This window comes from Cololabis saira, chromosome 2 (assembly GCF_033807715.1).
Source record: "Cololabis saira isolate AMF1-May2022 chromosome 2, fColSai1.1, whole genome shotgun sequence".
Classification (NCBI taxonomy): domain Eukaryota; kingdom Metazoa; phylum Chordata; class Actinopteri; order Beloniformes; family Belonidae; genus Cololabis; species Cololabis saira.
In genome coordinates this window covers 39,522,068-39,540,699 of record NC_084588.1, presented here as the reverse complement: position 1 = coordinate 39,540,699, position 18,632 = coordinate 39,522,068, and the positions used below count along the sequence as shown (strand labels likewise).

At 39.7% G+C, this 18,632-nt stretch overlaps 1 protein-coding gene across 2 annotated transcripts in view; it reads right to left on the bottom strand.

Moving 5' to 3' along the window:
- Positions 1 to 18,632, bottom strand: part of kif26ba (kinesin family member 26Ba) — a 108,597-nt gene that overhangs the window by 22,510 nt on the left and 67,455 nt on the right. For both annotated transcript variants that reach the window (XM_061745292.1, XM_061745286.1), the window contains exons 6-11: positions 11,992 to 12,207; positions 10,919 to 11,012; positions 5,736 to 5,881; positions 5,358 to 5,474; positions 4,189 to 4,375; positions 1,316 to 1,505 (exon numbers count right to left, since the gene is read on the bottom strand). In XM_061745292.1, the coding sequence (XP_061601276.1) occupies positions 1,316 to 1,505; positions 4,189 to 4,375; positions 5,358 to 5,474; positions 5,736 to 5,881; positions 10,919 to 11,012; positions 11,992 to 12,207 (950 nt within the window). The remainder of the gene's footprint in view (positions 1 to 1,315; positions 1,506 to 4,188; positions 4,376 to 5,357; positions 5,475 to 5,735; positions 5,882 to 10,918; positions 11,013 to 11,991; positions 12,208 to 18,632) is intronic.

Genomic DNA, 18,632 nt, shown 5'->3' with positions numbered 1-18,632 from the left:
GACTCAGCTCCTTCTTCACCACGACGGTCCGGTACATGGACCGCATAACTGTGGACGCTGCACCGATCCGTCTGTCAATCTCCCGCTCCATCGTTCCCTCACTCGTGAACAAGACCCTGAGATACTTGAACTCCTCCACCTGAGGCAGGACTTCTCCACCCACCCGGAGAAGGCACGCCACCCTTTCCCTGGTGGAAAACCATGGCCTCGGTCTTGGAGGTGCTGATTCTCATCCCTGCCGCGTCGCACTCGGCCTCAAACCGACCCAGCACATGCTGAAGGTCCCGGTCTGATGAAGCCAACAGGACAACATCATCCGCAAAAAGCAGAGACGAAATCCTGAGGTTCCCAAACCGGATCCCCTCCGGCTCCTAGAAATCCTGTTCATAAAAATTATGAACAGGACCGGTGACAAAGGGCAGCCCTGCCGGAGTCCAACATGCACCGAACATCCACACATCATTAAATAATATTACTAAACCTTTACTTGCTCCAAATCACTAAAATATAAACAATATGGGCATGCTAAAACCGCTAACCAAAATTGCGTGCAGTCCAGTCTTAAATGTGTGACGAACCATAGTCCTGAAATAACATGCAACAATATTGCTCTTAGTTTGTGAATAAAGAAGCGGCAGAACAACAGCCCCAGTTGAAATCGGTTCCTTCACACTCCAGCAGTTTGAATCACCAGTGCCAAGAAAAAGCTTTGCTTATAGCTTCACAGCTAATATAACTAGTAGGTTATTTTGCAATGTAAATGGAGAAGCTGGAGATTAAATTAACCTGGCAGGGAGCACAGAGTTACACAGCCGTGGGCATAGTGAAGTGAAGAAGGGAGAGAAGTAAAGGGAAGTTTGACAAAGGTAAAAGGAGGGCATTTATAGTTTCATACACTCCTAGCCTCTGTAGACTAATGCAATTATTTTTCCTCCGTTCCATGTGTTTTGACTTTCTAGTCTCAGTCTGAATTATCTCTCCTGTGCTCCCGTTGCCAATCAGTAAAGCACCAAAATAAAAGTAATGAATATGGAATAGCAGCTGTTGTTGTTTAAAACATTAAGTCCCCCTAACCTGAAGTACCTAGAGAAATCTGCCTTCTGCTCTCCTTTCCTCTTCTCCTCCAACTCCCAAAACATCCTGCCCTCCTCCTCAATCTTCCCCTCACGTCTCTCCACATTTCTCTCACACAGTTGTTAATTTGGCCTCTCCTCTTTAATTTCTGCTTCATTTTCCCCACTCCTTACTTTAATCAGTGCATCTTAGCACATTTCCTCGCCCACACACACACACACACACACAGACTGCAGCGTACTTGTAGGGGATGTGTTTGCTCCCGTTGACCAAGGCCAGGATGACGTTGCCAAGGGCTGACAAAGACAGACAGAGAGGCGCTGATCCAGGTGACGAGTTCTCCTTGCTTTTCCCTCCACCTCCTCCTCCAAGAGCTTTAACGTCACAGCTGCCCAGGTCCAGCAGGTGGAGGCGACTGCGACCTCCCGACACTAGCAGATGTGAAAAATGGGTCAGGAATGGATGAGGAAGTACAGATGCAAGATTACATCAAAATGAAGAGAAGTCAGGATATATACAGTATCTTACACTATGCAAATTTAATTGATTGATTGATTGAAACCTTTATTGCCCCCTCTGTTAATATACTGTATTAACATGAAGTTTTTTTACTTGTTTTCACACAATAATGATCATTATATCATCAGTAAAACAGTTTTTACTTTAATTAGTCCTTGGGAAATGCTCTGAGAAGCCTTATGCTGTGCTGCTAACCACCAAAGTACCATGTCTTGTAATTCACCATTAGTGTTAATTAGCACCAAAAAATGTCCTGCCAATGGCCATGAAAAGGTTCATTACAGCAGGGCCATTAGCACACAGAGAAAAAGTTTTAGTATGGTCAAGGATGGCCAAACAAAGATCTGTAGACAGCAGAGGAAACGGTTTTAAAAGGGGCCGCACTCTTTGAAATTAAGGTTACGTTCTCACTGCCGGATCACATCCAGTTTCTAACATATCCAATCACAAACCCATCTTACTGACTGACCGTTGTCATTATATGCTGCAAGTGATCAGATCTGATCTCTCGAATGGTTGCTGTGGTAACCTACACACATAGAACCAATGTAAATACACCAAAGTGGTCGGTTACCTGGCGGTGCTACTGTTGCAAATGGTTATGTGGACAAAAATGTTCTAAACAATGTTCAAGTTACAAAAAAACGGCAGAGACAGAGGTTGCTTCTGTGTGCAGCTTCATCTTAGCTGAAAGATGGTAGATGTAGTGATTGTTTGTGCAGCATTACTATGACACAAAATTTAGATCAGATTATTTGAAACCTTTTTTGGGCGTTGTGTTTGTATTGATATCCATTTGTGCAAATTTGATTAGACACATTTAAAATCACTTCCGCTAAATAGTGGTGGGAATCTGATTTGCAAAAAAAATCAAATTAGAAAACATTTAATTTCATATGGCTTTTGACAGTTCAGATTGTCAAAAAAAATAACTATTTAGATACAGTCTGGATATGCTGAAAATCAAATTTGTGCTTGAAGATAGTCCGAGATGCTTGAAGATGCTTTGTTCGGACAATAAAAACATTCACTGAAACCTGATTGTTTTATTGTTTTTGGATAATTTCATTTATTAGAAACGTGTTTCCTCATCAAAATTATCTTTAACACTAATCGATAGTACAATCCAATTCAAAATGTTTATTTACAAAGGCGCTATCGGACATGAACAGCAGATCTTTTCTTGATGTCAGGAGAGCCCCAGGATGCATGTGTCAATGTTGTGATCATTGAGAGGGAAGTTTTGCTGTTTATAATGTTACTAACCAAAAACCAGCCATGCTTAATATAAATGATTGCATCCAAAATCATAATGGTAGCACCTGAGAAAGATTGTTTATAATCTTATGAAGCATCTCAGGTCCATCTTTATTTGAAGTGCATGTTGTGTGTGCAAGTAACTGCAAACAAAATAAGGTTCTGATTGATGGATTATACGATATATCTATGTGATGTCAGTGTGAGCAGATCTGCAAGGAAGTCCTCCAAGCAAGTGTGCAGTTTGCATTGATGCAACTGAAGCATCAATTTATTCTCGGGGCCAGAGTTGTGTTGAAGCACATGTAAGCATTTCACAAGTCGACTGAAAGTAACGGTTTCTAAAATACTGAGAGAATGATCACATTCATCTTAACATGATTCAAAACATCCATCGTTAGTCAACTGTACACATGAAGGCAAAACAGTAGCGAACTCAGCTCAGTCATAAGAACTAATCAAATTCAAAATCACTAGTTAATGTCACCCTTTATCAAAACCGCATGGACAGCTTTTGCCTAATCCTGGAAATGGTTGTTAAGTGAAACCCTATTTCTGGAGTGGTTTGAATATTTGCTTGTGACTTTCTCTGTAACACATACCTGCTGTAGATGACCTCACATTTAAGATTCTCTTTAACTCTCACGCAGAAACATGCACCCGGGAGCATACTGGAACCGCCACACTCGCTTTCTCAAGCACACAAAGACTCTCTAACGCTCCCCCACCATTGTTGACTCACTTATCTACTCAAGTCTCTGTCAGACATGCTCTGCTTCCCATTAATCCAGCGGCGATTGAACTGATCTTTGTCACGTCCGACCGACCTCCTGGTGAATTTCTCTGATGTGTTGCTGCGCCATTCTGACCAACTAGCATATACCATATGTATGACTTTCAGCACGGCACTAATCTGATTTGCTGCAGTCACATTAATGTACAAAGGCCCACAGCGGGTTAATTTGGTTTCTGATCAACTGCTTAGAGGGACTTGACAGATGAATAAATAAATAAACAGCACTGTTCCCACTCCGTGGTTGGACCTATGATAATTAGCTACAGCCCCAAGAGAACCAAATACAGTGGTGTTGTGATGTGATCATGTGATTTGACAGTGAATTAACTCAGAAAACAGGGATTTTACAAGGATATATTATTGAATAACTTGAATATACTGTATACAACATTCACTCCATCTGTCAAAGCAAAATAACACCGTAGTATCTGCAACATCAGGCGAATAATCCCTGTAATACTTTTATTTTGCCCTGATGTTTACTTGTTGATAGTAATCAGTAAACCTATCAGTGGTAATAACAGTGTTTAAACAGCACTTACTCCCTCCTTTGCCCGTCTTCTCCATGCGGTACTGGTATAAGTGTAAGGTAAACAGCATGTGGGAGTTCCTGTGCTCCTCCTCGGTGGTGTTGGGGCGCTGGCTGTTGTGGCGAGCTGCTATGGCGGCATCCAGGAACCAGGCTGCCTTCTCTGGTGTGGGAGCACGGAGCTCAGACTGGTTTTGGAGCTGGAAAACACACGCGGGTAGAGCACAAGACAGCATGATCGTCTTGTCAATATGTTAAGAAGAAATAGAGCGAGTGCCCAGAAGACAATCAACTACACTGGAGCTGAACGACAGCTTCATTTTGCCTGAAGGGTTCAGGTTACCTATGAAAAACTGTCTAAGTCCAGAAAATGATGTACTGTGAGGAGGATTATGTGTCTGACATATTCTAATGAGGCATTTCTAGTTTGCCTTCAGCTAAGTGAGGAAGAGACAGGAGGCAGAGACGAGAAGTAGTGTGTACATGTGTGTCAGTGTGTGTGTGTGTTTGTGTGATGCTGCATGATATCGTTACTGATGAGATTATGTCAGATTAGTTTAGGATTACACAGATGTGTTTGTATCATTTCCTCTAATCCCATAAACATATAAATGCACACACACAGAGCCCACCCAGTAATGCATAGTTGTTTTTTGGCTCCTTTTCTATATATGCTAATCAGTCTGCTGGTGCTTAGCTATGAGAAAAATGATTATGATAGTTTATGGGTTCCAGCTAGCCAATAAGTAAATTAAAAAAGTATTCATAATAACAAAGCATATAAGCATAAAGCAGTTATTCTTTGGCTCTAACTTAGTTGGTGCAGGACTGACAGATGGAAGTATCAACCTTTGGGTGTATTTCTTATTCCACTCTTACCGAATATGTTTCCCTCTCACTTTCTCTCTCGTTCTTTCTTTGTTTTTGACTAAAAGTCCTTTAGGAGCATAACAAAATGTTAACATCACATAGTATAGCTGCTCAAAATCGTGTTTCTGTGTTTGTGCAAAGATGCGCACCTCTGAGACGACAGGAAACTGAGAAAAACTGCCTGAGGCTTAAAGAGACAAAACTGATTTGAATTGATAAAAGGCGTTTTCAAACACACAATCCACGCATCTTTTTTCACAGCAGGCGCATTGCATAACCAGCTATGGTGTGTTTAGGTGTATTTGTCTGCACCTGCATGCCACAGATGGGGTCCTCGCACAGGTAGACTCCCGGTGACTGTCCGTCCTGTAAGCTGCCTGTGGCCACTTCAGAGAGCAAGTCCGTCAGGTTTTCCTCCTTTCCCCAAACCTGAACACACAGAGGAATTTTCAGACCAGTCGTAATCAACTCTGTTTATCTTTTGTCAAACACACTTTCCAGATTGACCTTGAGCTAAATCTAGATCAAGCAGAGAATTTAGTCCCTTAATAAAACCTGACCAAACTGATGTCAGGTATAACCGTCAATACTACTGCCAGTGCCAGTGAAATGTGGAAAAAAAGACTCTCAGCATCCTCCTCGGTCAGATGCATCAGTAACGGTACTGATGGCAGCAGTTTCATCACTGACCTCGACAGCAGAGACACGGACAGAGAAGCGAGCTCCTGTTTTCTCCTTTCTCTCATTGATGAGCTTAAACAACCAAGAAATGGCACAGGGGATGATACCCAGCGTCTGAAGAGAATCATCACGGCCAATCATTGTGTATGATTTTCCTGGGTAACAGACAAAAAGACACAGAAGATGGAGATTTATCAAAAGGGAGATCCTCAAAAGGAGGTACTGTACATTAAAAAAAAATAATACAATAAAAGTGTAACTGTGAAATCTTTTGAGAGTCTGAGCTTCTAAATCTGGCCCTTCTCCAGTCACGAGATGATGATTATCCCTCTCCCACATGAGCTCTGGCTGTCAGAACACTGGAGATCAAACACACACCTAAACAAAGCCATGTGTCACAGCTAACAATCGCACACCTGGAAAACAGAGTACATCAAAAGCCTGACTCCTGTGATGGGGTGTGGAGAAATGTATCTGATTTGTTTTGAGAGAGGATGGAGGGGAGCTTGTCACCAACACTGCAATTTTACATTGTTCTCTCTTAATATTTCCTGAAACGTCAAAACAATGAGGCATTTTTATTATTTGTTGCTAAACTTTGGTAAAAATCTAGGAGACAAGTCATCATGACACCTAGAGACATAAAGTAGTATTTATTTCTAGGGTTTTACATATTAGATGTAATTTAAAAAAACAAAACAAAAACACGTTTGCACATTCCCACATCTTGAAATTTGAAATTCATAATCTTGGACAAACAAGAACTTATGATATATTAGACCATGTAATTATGTATTTAATGACAGCTAACCCAAAACACAGAAGCAGCGTGAGAAAAAAACATAATTGCATAAAGGAATACTGTATATTACAAGCTGTTTTTCATTTGAGCTTGTAATTGTTATTTTTTCTTTTGTCTTGAAGTGTAAAACCTTGTGAGTTTTTCACCTGGCTGTAGATGTTCAGCATTAAGTGTTTAATTTAGTGTCACAGGGCCTTGAATCTCTGCTTATGTGGTGTTGAAACAAAACCTTGCACAGATTCTTCTAAATCAAACTTAAGAGCTGCTGTAAAAACGTTAACGCCTAATGTCCCAATCAGATACATTAAAAGCGCTTTTCTCAAGCAACACTGGCCCATTTACTCTGCTTCATCTTATTTGCCAGTTGATTTCTTTTCATTTAACAGACCAGAAAGTAAATTCCCTCAGTCGTAGTGGCTCTGCAGAACCACGACTAAAACCACGGCGCACGGACGACTTCCCCTCTCGCTTTGCTTTTCAAGCCAGAGTGTGTTTGACAGGGTCTGTAAGAATATAAGCGTGGGTATATATGCGTCTCCACAACCTTTCCTTCTGGTCTGGCTTCTGCAGGCTGTCCAGTCAAGGCTCTCTGGCTGACTGCTCCACTGACTAACACTGACAACAACGCTACAACCCACTTCTGGAGATAAAACCTTGAGCGTGCGTATCCCCATGTAGGTAGTTGATGAATATTGTTGATAATGGTCACATCAAGCTCAGATACTGATCCGTTCGGAGAAAACAAGGTGTGAAAGAACAAGGAAGTGCGGCATCTTGAGTTCAAAGGCAAGCACAAGGGAGATTAAACAGGCAAAAGCACAGTCGTCCTTCCAAAAAGATAGCCAATAATCTCATTACAGCGATACAATCCATCAGGCGTGACTAATAGCAACACAATTCAATTATGTTCCTCAAGTTAAATAATTACTTTCATAATTATTTGGACGTTCATTTGATTTGACTTATCCAGTGAAAACATTTTTGCTTGTGGTGAATCCACGTGCATCACAGTGTGTGTGCCCATAATCCCTATTTGTGTCTAAAGCCCAGAGCCACGGAGCTAAATGTCCTTTGTGTTCCTTTACCCATTTTAATTAGAAAAAGATTCAATGCCCTTATAATGTAGCCCCTATTAAGATTCATGGCCTTAGGTATGTCGCACAAAATGATCTCATCCAGTGCCATTTCAGCTAAAACATGCCTGGTCATTACATTAATGTAACAGTAAAATTGACTGAGAAATCTGTCAAATATAGTTTGTTCTTTGAAGCTTGTAAAAATGCCTGCAGTTTCATTAAAAGAATAAAACACAGGCAATAAAAAGGGACATTAATTCCAGTCGTGGTCTTATTTTTGCGGAAAGAGTCATTATCATCATTAATCATGACACAGTGTGTATTTTTATGTATCAATATTGGACAGTTGAATGAAAACATGTAAAGCATGATGAAATGTAACACACTGCTTTAGACAGCCTGTCTCACGGAGTTCGGGTCTTCTGATTGCTGCAGTGATTATGCGTGCATCTGCTCGTGTGATCTGTGCACACGCGTCCGCTGAGAATTAGAGGACGAGTTCTGTTCACTGCCTCTCGACGCTTATGGCCCAAGTTTCAGCAGTGATTGTCATTCATGGGGAAGAAGATCTTTGCTGCCCTTCTTGACACCTGGCCGTTGTACAAAAGTCACCCAGCCACACCCACCACCTGCCATTTCTCTGCACTGGTGTTGACTTCATTTCTTTCTCTGCATCCTCACATGGCAGTTGCTGGACACTCTTGGACGTCCTGACTCCTCCATCGGAGGTGAACCTCCATCTTTGAGGTGATAGATATGTTGGTAAAAGGTTATTTTAGGTCAAAGATTTTATTTATTTTTTGTCAGAATTTCCTTTTAGGCGAAAGCGACACCGTTCTTAGGAGGAAAACCATCTCTCAGTCTCCTCTTATTATTCAGTCAGAATGATTAAGTGGTTTCCTCTGACTTAACAATTATCCCTGTGCTGTTCCAGCAGACAGCTGACATGACGTTAGATTATCATGCTGTGCCAGGGCCAGAATCCGGCTTAAAGTGGGTCTTTCTGATTAAGTAGATTTTAATGCTAGTGAAGCTCTTTATTCAATATTTAAGTTGTCTGTTCATTTTACATGAGAATCTAGAAACAACGTGATTCACCACCGCAAAGACTAAAGAAGCAAAAAAAAAAAAAATCACATAGTCAATTTGTATCACCTCTAAAACACGGCTATATAGAGCACTTGTTTGAACGTGAGGGACCTAAAAGACGCAAATGCAAAATGCAGCTCGGGTCTGGTTTTTATGTTTGGTAATCATTCTCATTCTGCACTTGTGTGCAAGCAGTAGTTCAGTGAAATGACCACCAACATTTCACTTGTAATTGATTAATGATCAGAAAGAACGGAGCCCCCAGAAACAGTGGCAGCCAGGTTTAGTGGCTTCTTTACGTTTTACATTACAAAATACATATTTAACTGTTCACAAAAAGGTGCTTCCTTCATTATTCTATGCTCTATACATTTAAGAAAATACAATTTTGTGATTGTTTAATTCAAAATTGAAGCCCAAGAAGCTCTGCTATTAAACAATTTGATCCCATTCAAATTGTACTGGGAGTCAACAGGGAGTTAGCCACTTCTATGAAGAGCCACGTCTATTCATACTGATAATAACTTGCATTTACCGTATATAGCGCCTTTCAAGCAACCCAAAGTTGCATATTATTAAGTCACTCCTCATTCATACTTGGTGATTGTAAAGTACATGTGTAGCCACAGCTTCCCTGGGGCAGGCTGATGGAAACATAGCAGCCAATCTGTGCCGTGGCCTCTTCCACCATCACAGGAACATTCATACACATTCACACACCAGCAAGGCCCTCACTGGAAGGGAGGAGTGTGAAGTGTCTTGCCCAAGGACCCAACGACAGACGACTGGGGGGAGCGGTGTTCGAACCATCATTGGACTCTTCTGAGCATGTACTCCCCCTCCTCAGACTGGTAACTCCCTCCACATGCTCTATGGGTGCTAAAGACTTTCTTGGCAGACATGAGCAGTCAGCAAATGGTGAACAGTCTGAGAACGCAGTGTCTGGTTTTTCCTCAATACATCTACTGTACGAGGGTATTTAGAGACATGATAATGAACGAGGTGAGGACAGAGGTACGTATAGTAGGGCACACAGTTCATATTCTCTTCATGACTTGCTTAAAATGGGGTTGAAAATTCAGGTCTGCTCACATGGTTGGGTCTGCTTGTCTGATTTTCCCCTACTCTCTCGTTCAGTATAAAATACTTCAGGGGTCACAGAGTGTTTCAAAATGTATCTTTGCCTGGTAGAACAAAGTTGAACTCCTCCTAGACCTCCATGGTTTTACTTCACCCCTTAGGACTGGCTGCTATGAACAGAGCTGTAGATATGGGGCTGAGAAAAGAGCTGTGGTACTCCAACGGACCAAAGCACGTCAAAGACGTGCTGTTAAGATTCTAACTTGAGTAGTATACTACTAATAGACTACAGTATGTCAAACTGAATAACAGTAGTTATTCATCGATCCTTGATTTAAAGCACACAATTTGGAATCTTTCTTACCTTCATGAACAATGTTACAAGCATTTTCATTTGAATGAATAAAGAATCAAATTCCAGATGAAAGGATTTCCTTTCATTATAAATTGGATTTCAAAATGGACAGAGCTAATCATGACTTTCCCTAACAAAATCCTCCTATTTGATGCTATGCAGGGAAAAAATGTGAGCAGATGCTGTCAATTTAAATGTATTTGGGATTTATAAACCACAAGTGTGTCGGCTACAGGTAGTCATTTTAAACGGTTCAGCTTTTGTCAGAGCCATGGGGATATTTCAATTTTCCACAATCTAACTCTCTCCTTTGTATTTATCCTCTGATCAGCACTTAAAGGGGTAACTACAGGGACTAAATGGCATCTTGTTTTACACAAACCAAGAGGAATAATACAGCGTGTGTGCACGAGGATAGACACGACAGGGAAGATTTTGATTTAGCGTGTGTGTTGTTGATTTTGCATTCCTGCCAGTACAAGTGTCGGTTCAGATGCGTCGCACTGTGCAGTGAGGGGTCCTGACCCTTTTTAAGACTGTTTTTGAAAAATCTGTTTCAGAAGGATTAAGTAGCAAAAGAGGAAGACAGAAACACAGACACGGCGGACTGAAAAAGCTTTGAGCTTGAGCAGACACTAATCCTCTCCTTTCTGTCTGCGATAGCTGAGGGTCGGTGGAGAGACGGCCAAGTGAGCGGCTGACACACTGACAGCCAGACATGCATGTGAAGTGTGACTCACAGCCACGCAGGCTCCGCTTTCCTAGACTGTTGTGTGTGAGCGGCTATTACCCAGCTTGGAGTGTCCGAAGCAGAAGACGCAGCCATCAGCTCCGTTCACCACCGACTGGATGACCTCGGCAACCGTTCCAGCGCACACCTCCACCTAATAAAAGCCAGACAGAGAAGTGAAGAGTGCTAAAACAGAGCTAAAACAAATAAACCGGAAATAATCAAACTTTAAAAACCCATTTCTAGCTCAAATATGGTAATAATCATTAATTATTTGTAACTTTCCCTGTATTTGATCAGTCTAGCAGGTGGATGGATGGACATATTTTACTTTTATTAGCGCTAAAGAAGTTCTTTGACCTCTTGAAAAGTGCCAGTTTTAGATTTTTTTCTGTGGGAGCCAGCAGTTCATTGGTGAAAAAGACCCAATTCAAGAAGAAACATCCAGCTGCGCTCTGTGTGGCTTCACAATTTAGATGCTAAAAACTTTGTATCAGCTAGGAAACGTGAGTACCAGCACTCTCAAGCAAGATTATCAGGGTACGCTGAGGCTACCGGAGGAGCCTGCAGGTACCTTCCTTTTAACCTGACATAATGATGGAACAACTGCACAAGAAGGAAACACAAAGAAGGTTGAGATACACATTTTGAAGTCAGCTATCAGAATTTTTATTTTTTTTTAATTAAGCCTCAAAGATCCCTCAGCTTTCTGTTGTTAGGATAAGCTAAGCAGCTGTTGTTTCAAGCAATATACTCTGTTTCTGGACACATGCATGGTTACATCAGGGTTTCAAGAGAACAACTTTATTGTCATGTTATGTTAATTACTCATGACAGTTGATTGAATTGAAGCGAAGATTCGATTAATCATATTGGGTTGCTTAGCTTGGGTGTTTTTAAAAAACTAGCATAATATGAATTTGAAGCGGATTGGACTGAAATAAATTGGATTACAAATGGATTATGAGAAACAGGATTTAACTTAAATATGATTAGATATGGACAAAATGAGATGATTTTCATTTCGAATTAGTGCTGTACAAATAAACTCAATTGTATCCGAAATGAACTAAACTGAATCGAAATAATAGAAATGACTGAAATACATTGTTTCACACAGCCCGCTTTCTCACCTGTGATGCATCAGGAGGAAATGCAGCATCAAACGTGAACATCTTTGGTGGGACCTGACTGGCTCCTGCCCTTTTCTGGGAGGTAGTGCTTGGTGGCGTGTTTGCTGACGGGTCCATGATGGTTATTTGCTTCTTTCTGGCGTCCACTTTCATGAAGGAGCTGGACTCAGCTGCATCCGACTGGGACACTGGACACACCCGCACCATCACTTTCACCTGAAGATAAAAACACAGACGTCTTTGGATTCTGCTGGTAGAAACACAGAACTGGTGGACGTTAAAGGAAAATAAAAAGTAAAATTAAAAATGATACAAAATGTCATCATGATTTCCTCAATCTGTAATGTTTTCTGAAGTTTTCTCTGAAGTTCTGCAGACATATTTTCAGAGAGACGTTTCCAGGATGATAACTGAAACATTTGCAAAGTTCGCATGAGCATGTTGGAGTTATTTCTGAAGGATTATTTTTCAGTGAGGTTTTGGATTCTTCTCATGGTGATTTTTTTTATTTTTTATTTTCATCGCCCTTAAAGGTGCTAAAATTCAACTTTTTGGTTTTACATGAATATACATACAATGCATACTCTCTTTCTGCTTCTCATCACCTTATTTACCCCAAGTTCTTCTAGCTTGCTCATCCCTTCTCCTCCTTTACCTGTCACTCTTTAGTTATCTCTCTCTCTCTCTCCTTCTATCCTTAATCCCTTCCCTTTTTCTTTTATTCATCCCGGCTCACTGCCGCACATCAAAGCTTGAATTGCAGGAATCCACTTTTAGCTTGCTCTCATCTTCTCGCTTTTCCTTTCCTCCCACTTCTGTCACACAGTGTTAGCAGCCACAATTCACCGCCTGACAGCAGCTGTTGTTTTCTTTGATATCAGCGGAAGCAAAACGCTGTGTCATCAAATCGGAGTGAGTTTCAGAACATTTCAACGCATAAACAACTGATTCTTCTGTTATAGCTGCGGATATTTCTGAGTTTTGGGAGGTATCTAACAGTTTATTTTTGCACTTCTTCACCTCCTCTTGCTCATGTTAGTGTTAATCTTTGTCTCTCTAGGCTTGTTTGATCTCTGGCTGACTATGTCACATCTTTATTCAGTCTGTCTGTCTCCGTCCTTTCAAGTTTGTCACTAAATCTGCATCCCGGTTCCTGCAACACAATCATCCAGAAGATTTACAGAGCACCTACTTTGGAAGCGGATCAATGGTGCAGTCTGTTAAGATTTAGCCTTAACCACTCCAACTGACTATCACTGATATTGATATAAACACTGTGGAAGGTTTCTGGGGAATGTGAACAAGAAAACTGATGAGTCGGTTTACTTTTCCCTTCATAAGGACTGATGGTTTGCTTTTTGTCAAGTTTGATTCATCTTTACGTCTTAGCTTACCTTCTGTCTATACAAAATTACCAGTTCACTAGCAATGGGTTATTTTTACACATTGAAACTCTTTTTTGTTGTATTTTATGTTTGCAAATTGAATTTCATTTCTTTTTTTGGTGCATCCGGCCAGTAATTAGTTGATATATCTACTATTTTATTAAATACAGAGGTGTGGTTGTCAGAAACTACTGATATCTTAGACAATAAGTCAAGGGCTGAAAGATGAGCTGGAATTGGAATTAGAATATAGAGAAAAAATAAATCAATAAAGCAACTGATTTGAGACAATGAATGTGCAAACAAGCAGAAGAAATTAGGAAACTTTCTAAGTCTCAGACTTGGCAGAACCTCCATCATTGCATCATTAGTTTTGGCCTCAGTGAAACCATTTGAGGAACAATCATACAATCATAATGTAATATATGTCCTTTAAAAGTAGCCTATGTCTTAATTACACTCAGCATTTGCCAGTTTCTGCCTTATCTCATATAAACTCACAAGTTTTATATTTAATCATATTTTTCGGCTGCACTCCTGAAATACTTTTATTTGTAGAATTTCATTTTTGATTTTGTTTTTAAGCATATATGTGGTTGTGAATTTGTATTTGTATTTATTATTCAGGCATCTTCACTGCAAAATCACAGGTGGTAAACTATCACTGAGAGGGTTAAATTCAGCACTAGAAAATATGTGTATATGTTCACTCTTTTGAGTGTTATTTTAACACTTTTAAAGTGGTTTATTGTCTAACACTGAACCAAAGTTATTCTTGTACTTTATGGTGATCAGGATTTACACTGGTGAACACAGATAAGTGTTGATGAAATGACGTGAGGTCAATTTAACAGTGCAGGTGTTGGAAAGCAGGTCATGCCCAAAATATACACTAACATTTGATGACATTCATTCTGAAAGTGTTACTTTTAATCTAAATAGCATTACAATAACACAGATTACAACCAACACTGAAAAATTAAAACTCTTCTCTTCTCTTCTCTTCTCTTCTCTTCTCTTCTCTTCTCTTCTCTTCTCTTCTCTTCTCTTCTCTTCTCTTCTCTTCTCTTCTCTTCTCTTCTCTTCTCTTCTCTTCTCTTCTCTTCTCTTCTCTTCTCACACAGTAATCCCAAACAACCCCTCCATAAATTCATCATTTCTGATCAGGGATGTGATTATAAATGGATAATAACAGTAGTTCAACCATGTCAGAGAAATCAAAGGTTGAATAAAAGAAAATATCAGATCATGACTAATGAGTTAAGTTAATCAAGTTGGGAAATGTCAATTTAAAAGTCTGATAAAAAAGAGTGCACATCAATCCATCCATAGCTTTTTAAGGAATCTTGGTAAAGAAAAGACAAATAAATAAATCATATAAACGGCATAATGTCCTTGGCAGAGGGGATCATTTTGTTTATAAGATATTTATCCACTATATTGGTGTATGTACTGATGTACCTAAATAACTGATGACAGCTTACAGCATAAACATTCAAAAAAGTATAAAGGCTCACTTTTTCACTTCTCTAAACAGCGTTTATCCTGTTGGAAGTACCCATCGGAAGATGGTGCTTTGGAGTTGTAAAGAGATATACGTGCTCTGCAACAATACTCAGTTTGGCTATGGTATTTAAACAATGAGCCTTTGGTACAACGAAACCTTAATAGTACAAAGATAATATAATATAATAATATATACTGTACCACCATTCTGATCTGTTGATCCAAGGCATGATGCATCCACACTTTCATGTATTTTACAACAAATTGTGAGTTTACCATTTGACTATCATAGCACTGAAACTCAGAAGAGAATATTTGTTCATTTTTTATGATCTTTTTTTGAGTTTTCTACATTGTAAATCCAAAGATAATTTGGTAGTTGTAATGAGTGGTTATTTCAGCAATTTTGCCTTCTACCAGTCTTAACATTCTCATCTAGACTCTGGCTTCAACAAGGAATTTCTGCCTTGAATTGCCCTTAATTAAATATTTTCTCTCCTTCTGACCATTCCTAGTAAACCTTAGAAACAGTTGCAGTAGATCAGTATTTTCTGAAATGCTCAGACTCGCCCATCCATGTTCAAAGTCACTTATATCACTGTTTTCCCAGTTCTGAGGCTCGTGGTCATCCTGACCATGTTAGTAGGTTTATATGCACTGAGCCGCTGCCATGTGATCTATCCATCCATCTGTGTGCGTGCTATTTTCCTAGTTTGATTGTTGCATGTACTTCTAGATAAGATAACACAAGTTAAAAATAAATTAAACAGTACATTTCTACCAAAGAAACTTGGTGTGCAATATTGTTATTATAGTTATTAAATAATGATATTACTTTATTATCATTATTATGATCATATTTTGACTTAATGCACAGAATTTTATCATAAACATTTACATACAGCACAATGGTGTACAGTTTCTTGTTAATTGGTATATCTTTATGCTTAATAGAAAATAAAGGAACAAAATCAATCCAAGCACTACTGTTATTACATGCACATGCATAGAATTTCATCATAAACATTTACATACAGCACAATGGTGTACACTTTCTTGTACACACACACACACACACACACACACACACACACACACACACACACACACACACACACACACACACACACACACACACACACACACACACAGAAGGGTTTTCATTATGCTGCATTATTTAATGACCTTAGACCTTAATATGGTTGGTTCAATAAAACCTCTGAATACATTTCTGTGAGATAGTGTTTTGCATGTCTTTTAAATGAAGGACATACCATGAACTGAGTCACTTTCTGAGAATGTTAGACGTGTAACCTCTGTGACATCGAAAAACTCAAAGACTCAGTGTCAGGTCAAGAGTTAAAAAAAATAAACCCCACTAAATACCCATGTGGCTGCACATATACCGGTATACACACATGCAGACACAGGCACCACCCTCACACATGCATATGTACATTTAGATGCACTGCTAGACCCTCTGCTGACCCCAGTAAAGCAGCCTATCGCATCAATAAGAGCTGGGGGGTTTACTGTTGCACACTTTACAAGATGTAACCCATGAACCCTCCCCCTCAAGGACCTACTTCCTCCTCATGTCTGACAGAGTGAAGAGTGTGTGTGTGTGTGTGTGCGTGTGTGTGTGTTTGCACAAGCATAAAATGAGCCATTATGTTGTGTTTGCTTTTCAATATACAGGCTACTGTAAATTGCATATGTGAAATGGAGTGGCACTGCGGACCATTAAGCTCCATAGACTTTTCTTTTTATCTAAACTACAAATAACTCCATCATAAACATAGATTTTTTTTATGTTCTGAGTAACTAAACAACAACATATTGTCAATTTTATAGCATACGTGGAACGTGTCTAGACTAGTCTAGCTTTCAAAGAATATAAATATCCTAATCTGGACTCAAGTATCTCACAGTAGATTTTTTTAAATTGGAATCAATATCAGAAAATGTTTCTTGTTGGATCAAATCTTCAGCCTCAATATAAGGATTTAGCCGAGTTCTAGTCAATGCAGAGTTCCATCGCAAACATGTCATTTCCAGGAGGAAAAGAAAGCTAATGGACTCTTTATTCTATGTAATGGAAAAGATGGAAGAGAGAGAAGATGGGATGTTTATACCGGAGACTAGGGATGAAGGGAAAGAAATAGGTCACCTATAATTCTTAAAGGGGACCTATTATGACATCTAATACCTATTTTAAACAGGCCTTGAATGTCTTAAAAACAAGCTTTTGATTGTTTTTGCTAAATAAATTAGAAATTCAGCCTCTGAGCCATGTCTTTATCTTTATCTTCCCATTCTCTAACATCATTATCTATGCGGGATTCTGAGGCATCGGAGGGCAACCTATGTAAACCTATGTAAATCGCATTTTCGTTACGTAACGATAGGGAGCAGAATCTGAACGGCTCTTAGAAGCCACATCACACTGGATGGCTCATCCGGGCGGCTGTACAGACACTGCAGAATTTGGTTGCTTTCCTCCTTCTCTGAGTTGGCAGGCTGAGGGGAGACCACTTTATATATGTTAAAGCAAAAAAAAATTTGTTTTTCATATTTTTTTATGTGTATAAAAGTAGTAGTAATAGTATAAAACTATGAAAGTAATAGTATATGTAATTTTTTATAAATTTTTATTTTTAACTTTAACACAACTCGCACACTTCGTTCACTTCTTTGTACCCTGTCATCCCTCGCTTCCTGTCTACTTTCTCCTGGTCCATCCGGCTCCCTCTGCTTCCCTTCAGTTTCATAAGACACACAGAATGGACCACCACTCTCCTCCTCCCTCTAGAGAAAATTGTATTGCTCGATAACGCTGCCCAACCACTCCATTCCCTTTACTCTCCGTGCTTCCTTTCTCCTCCGTTCGATTTCTCTCTTTTCCTCTGAGCAAATAAGATGAATTTACAAGTTTTTCATATTATCCGATATATAGATCCACCTTCTCCTCACACAGGTGAGGTGGAGAGAAACTCCACCTCACATAAGTGCATTTCATTTCTACTTGATTTGACATTAGTGAGACAACTTGGTGAGACCAAGTTTGCATGTGCATAGGATTTTATTTTCAAAATAAAAAAATATTGGGCATGTACTACATATACTACAACTGCAAAAGCTTCAGGGTTCATTTCCGAGCCAAAAAGCAAAGAGTCTATTAGACCTTTTCCAGACGAACTGGCCTCATCACTGATACACACTGATGGATATAGATCCTCCTGTTTTCCCACTTTAGCCACCGTGCTCAGGCTAGTATTTGAGCCAATTTAAGTAGAGGAATTCTGCTAAATGGCAACAACCAACCCAGAGCTGGGAGAAGATAGTTCGATAGTCCCTCACTGCAATGTTTCATTGCTATTGGCTGAAAAATCAATAAAAGACTGAGACTGAAGTCTAATTGGTTCCCAAAGACAGCAGAAACGCAAATTTCTGCAAACACACGTGCATTGACACATGCACAAATACCTTGTGGGAATAGAAAGTTCAGGCTGTGGATCAATTCTAATTTTATCTAAAATATTCATTTCAACTCAGCTCACAGTATGGTAAGATCTGTACATCTTCACATGGGCGCACTTTAATGATCTTAAAGTTATGATGTTTATATTTGTGCACAGTTTTAAACTGCAGTGACAGGAAGAGGAAAGGTTTACATTATGGTGGTGACACCACCACTTCTCTATGCCTTGGAGTCCGTGACACACACCAAAAGACAACAGAGCTGGAGGC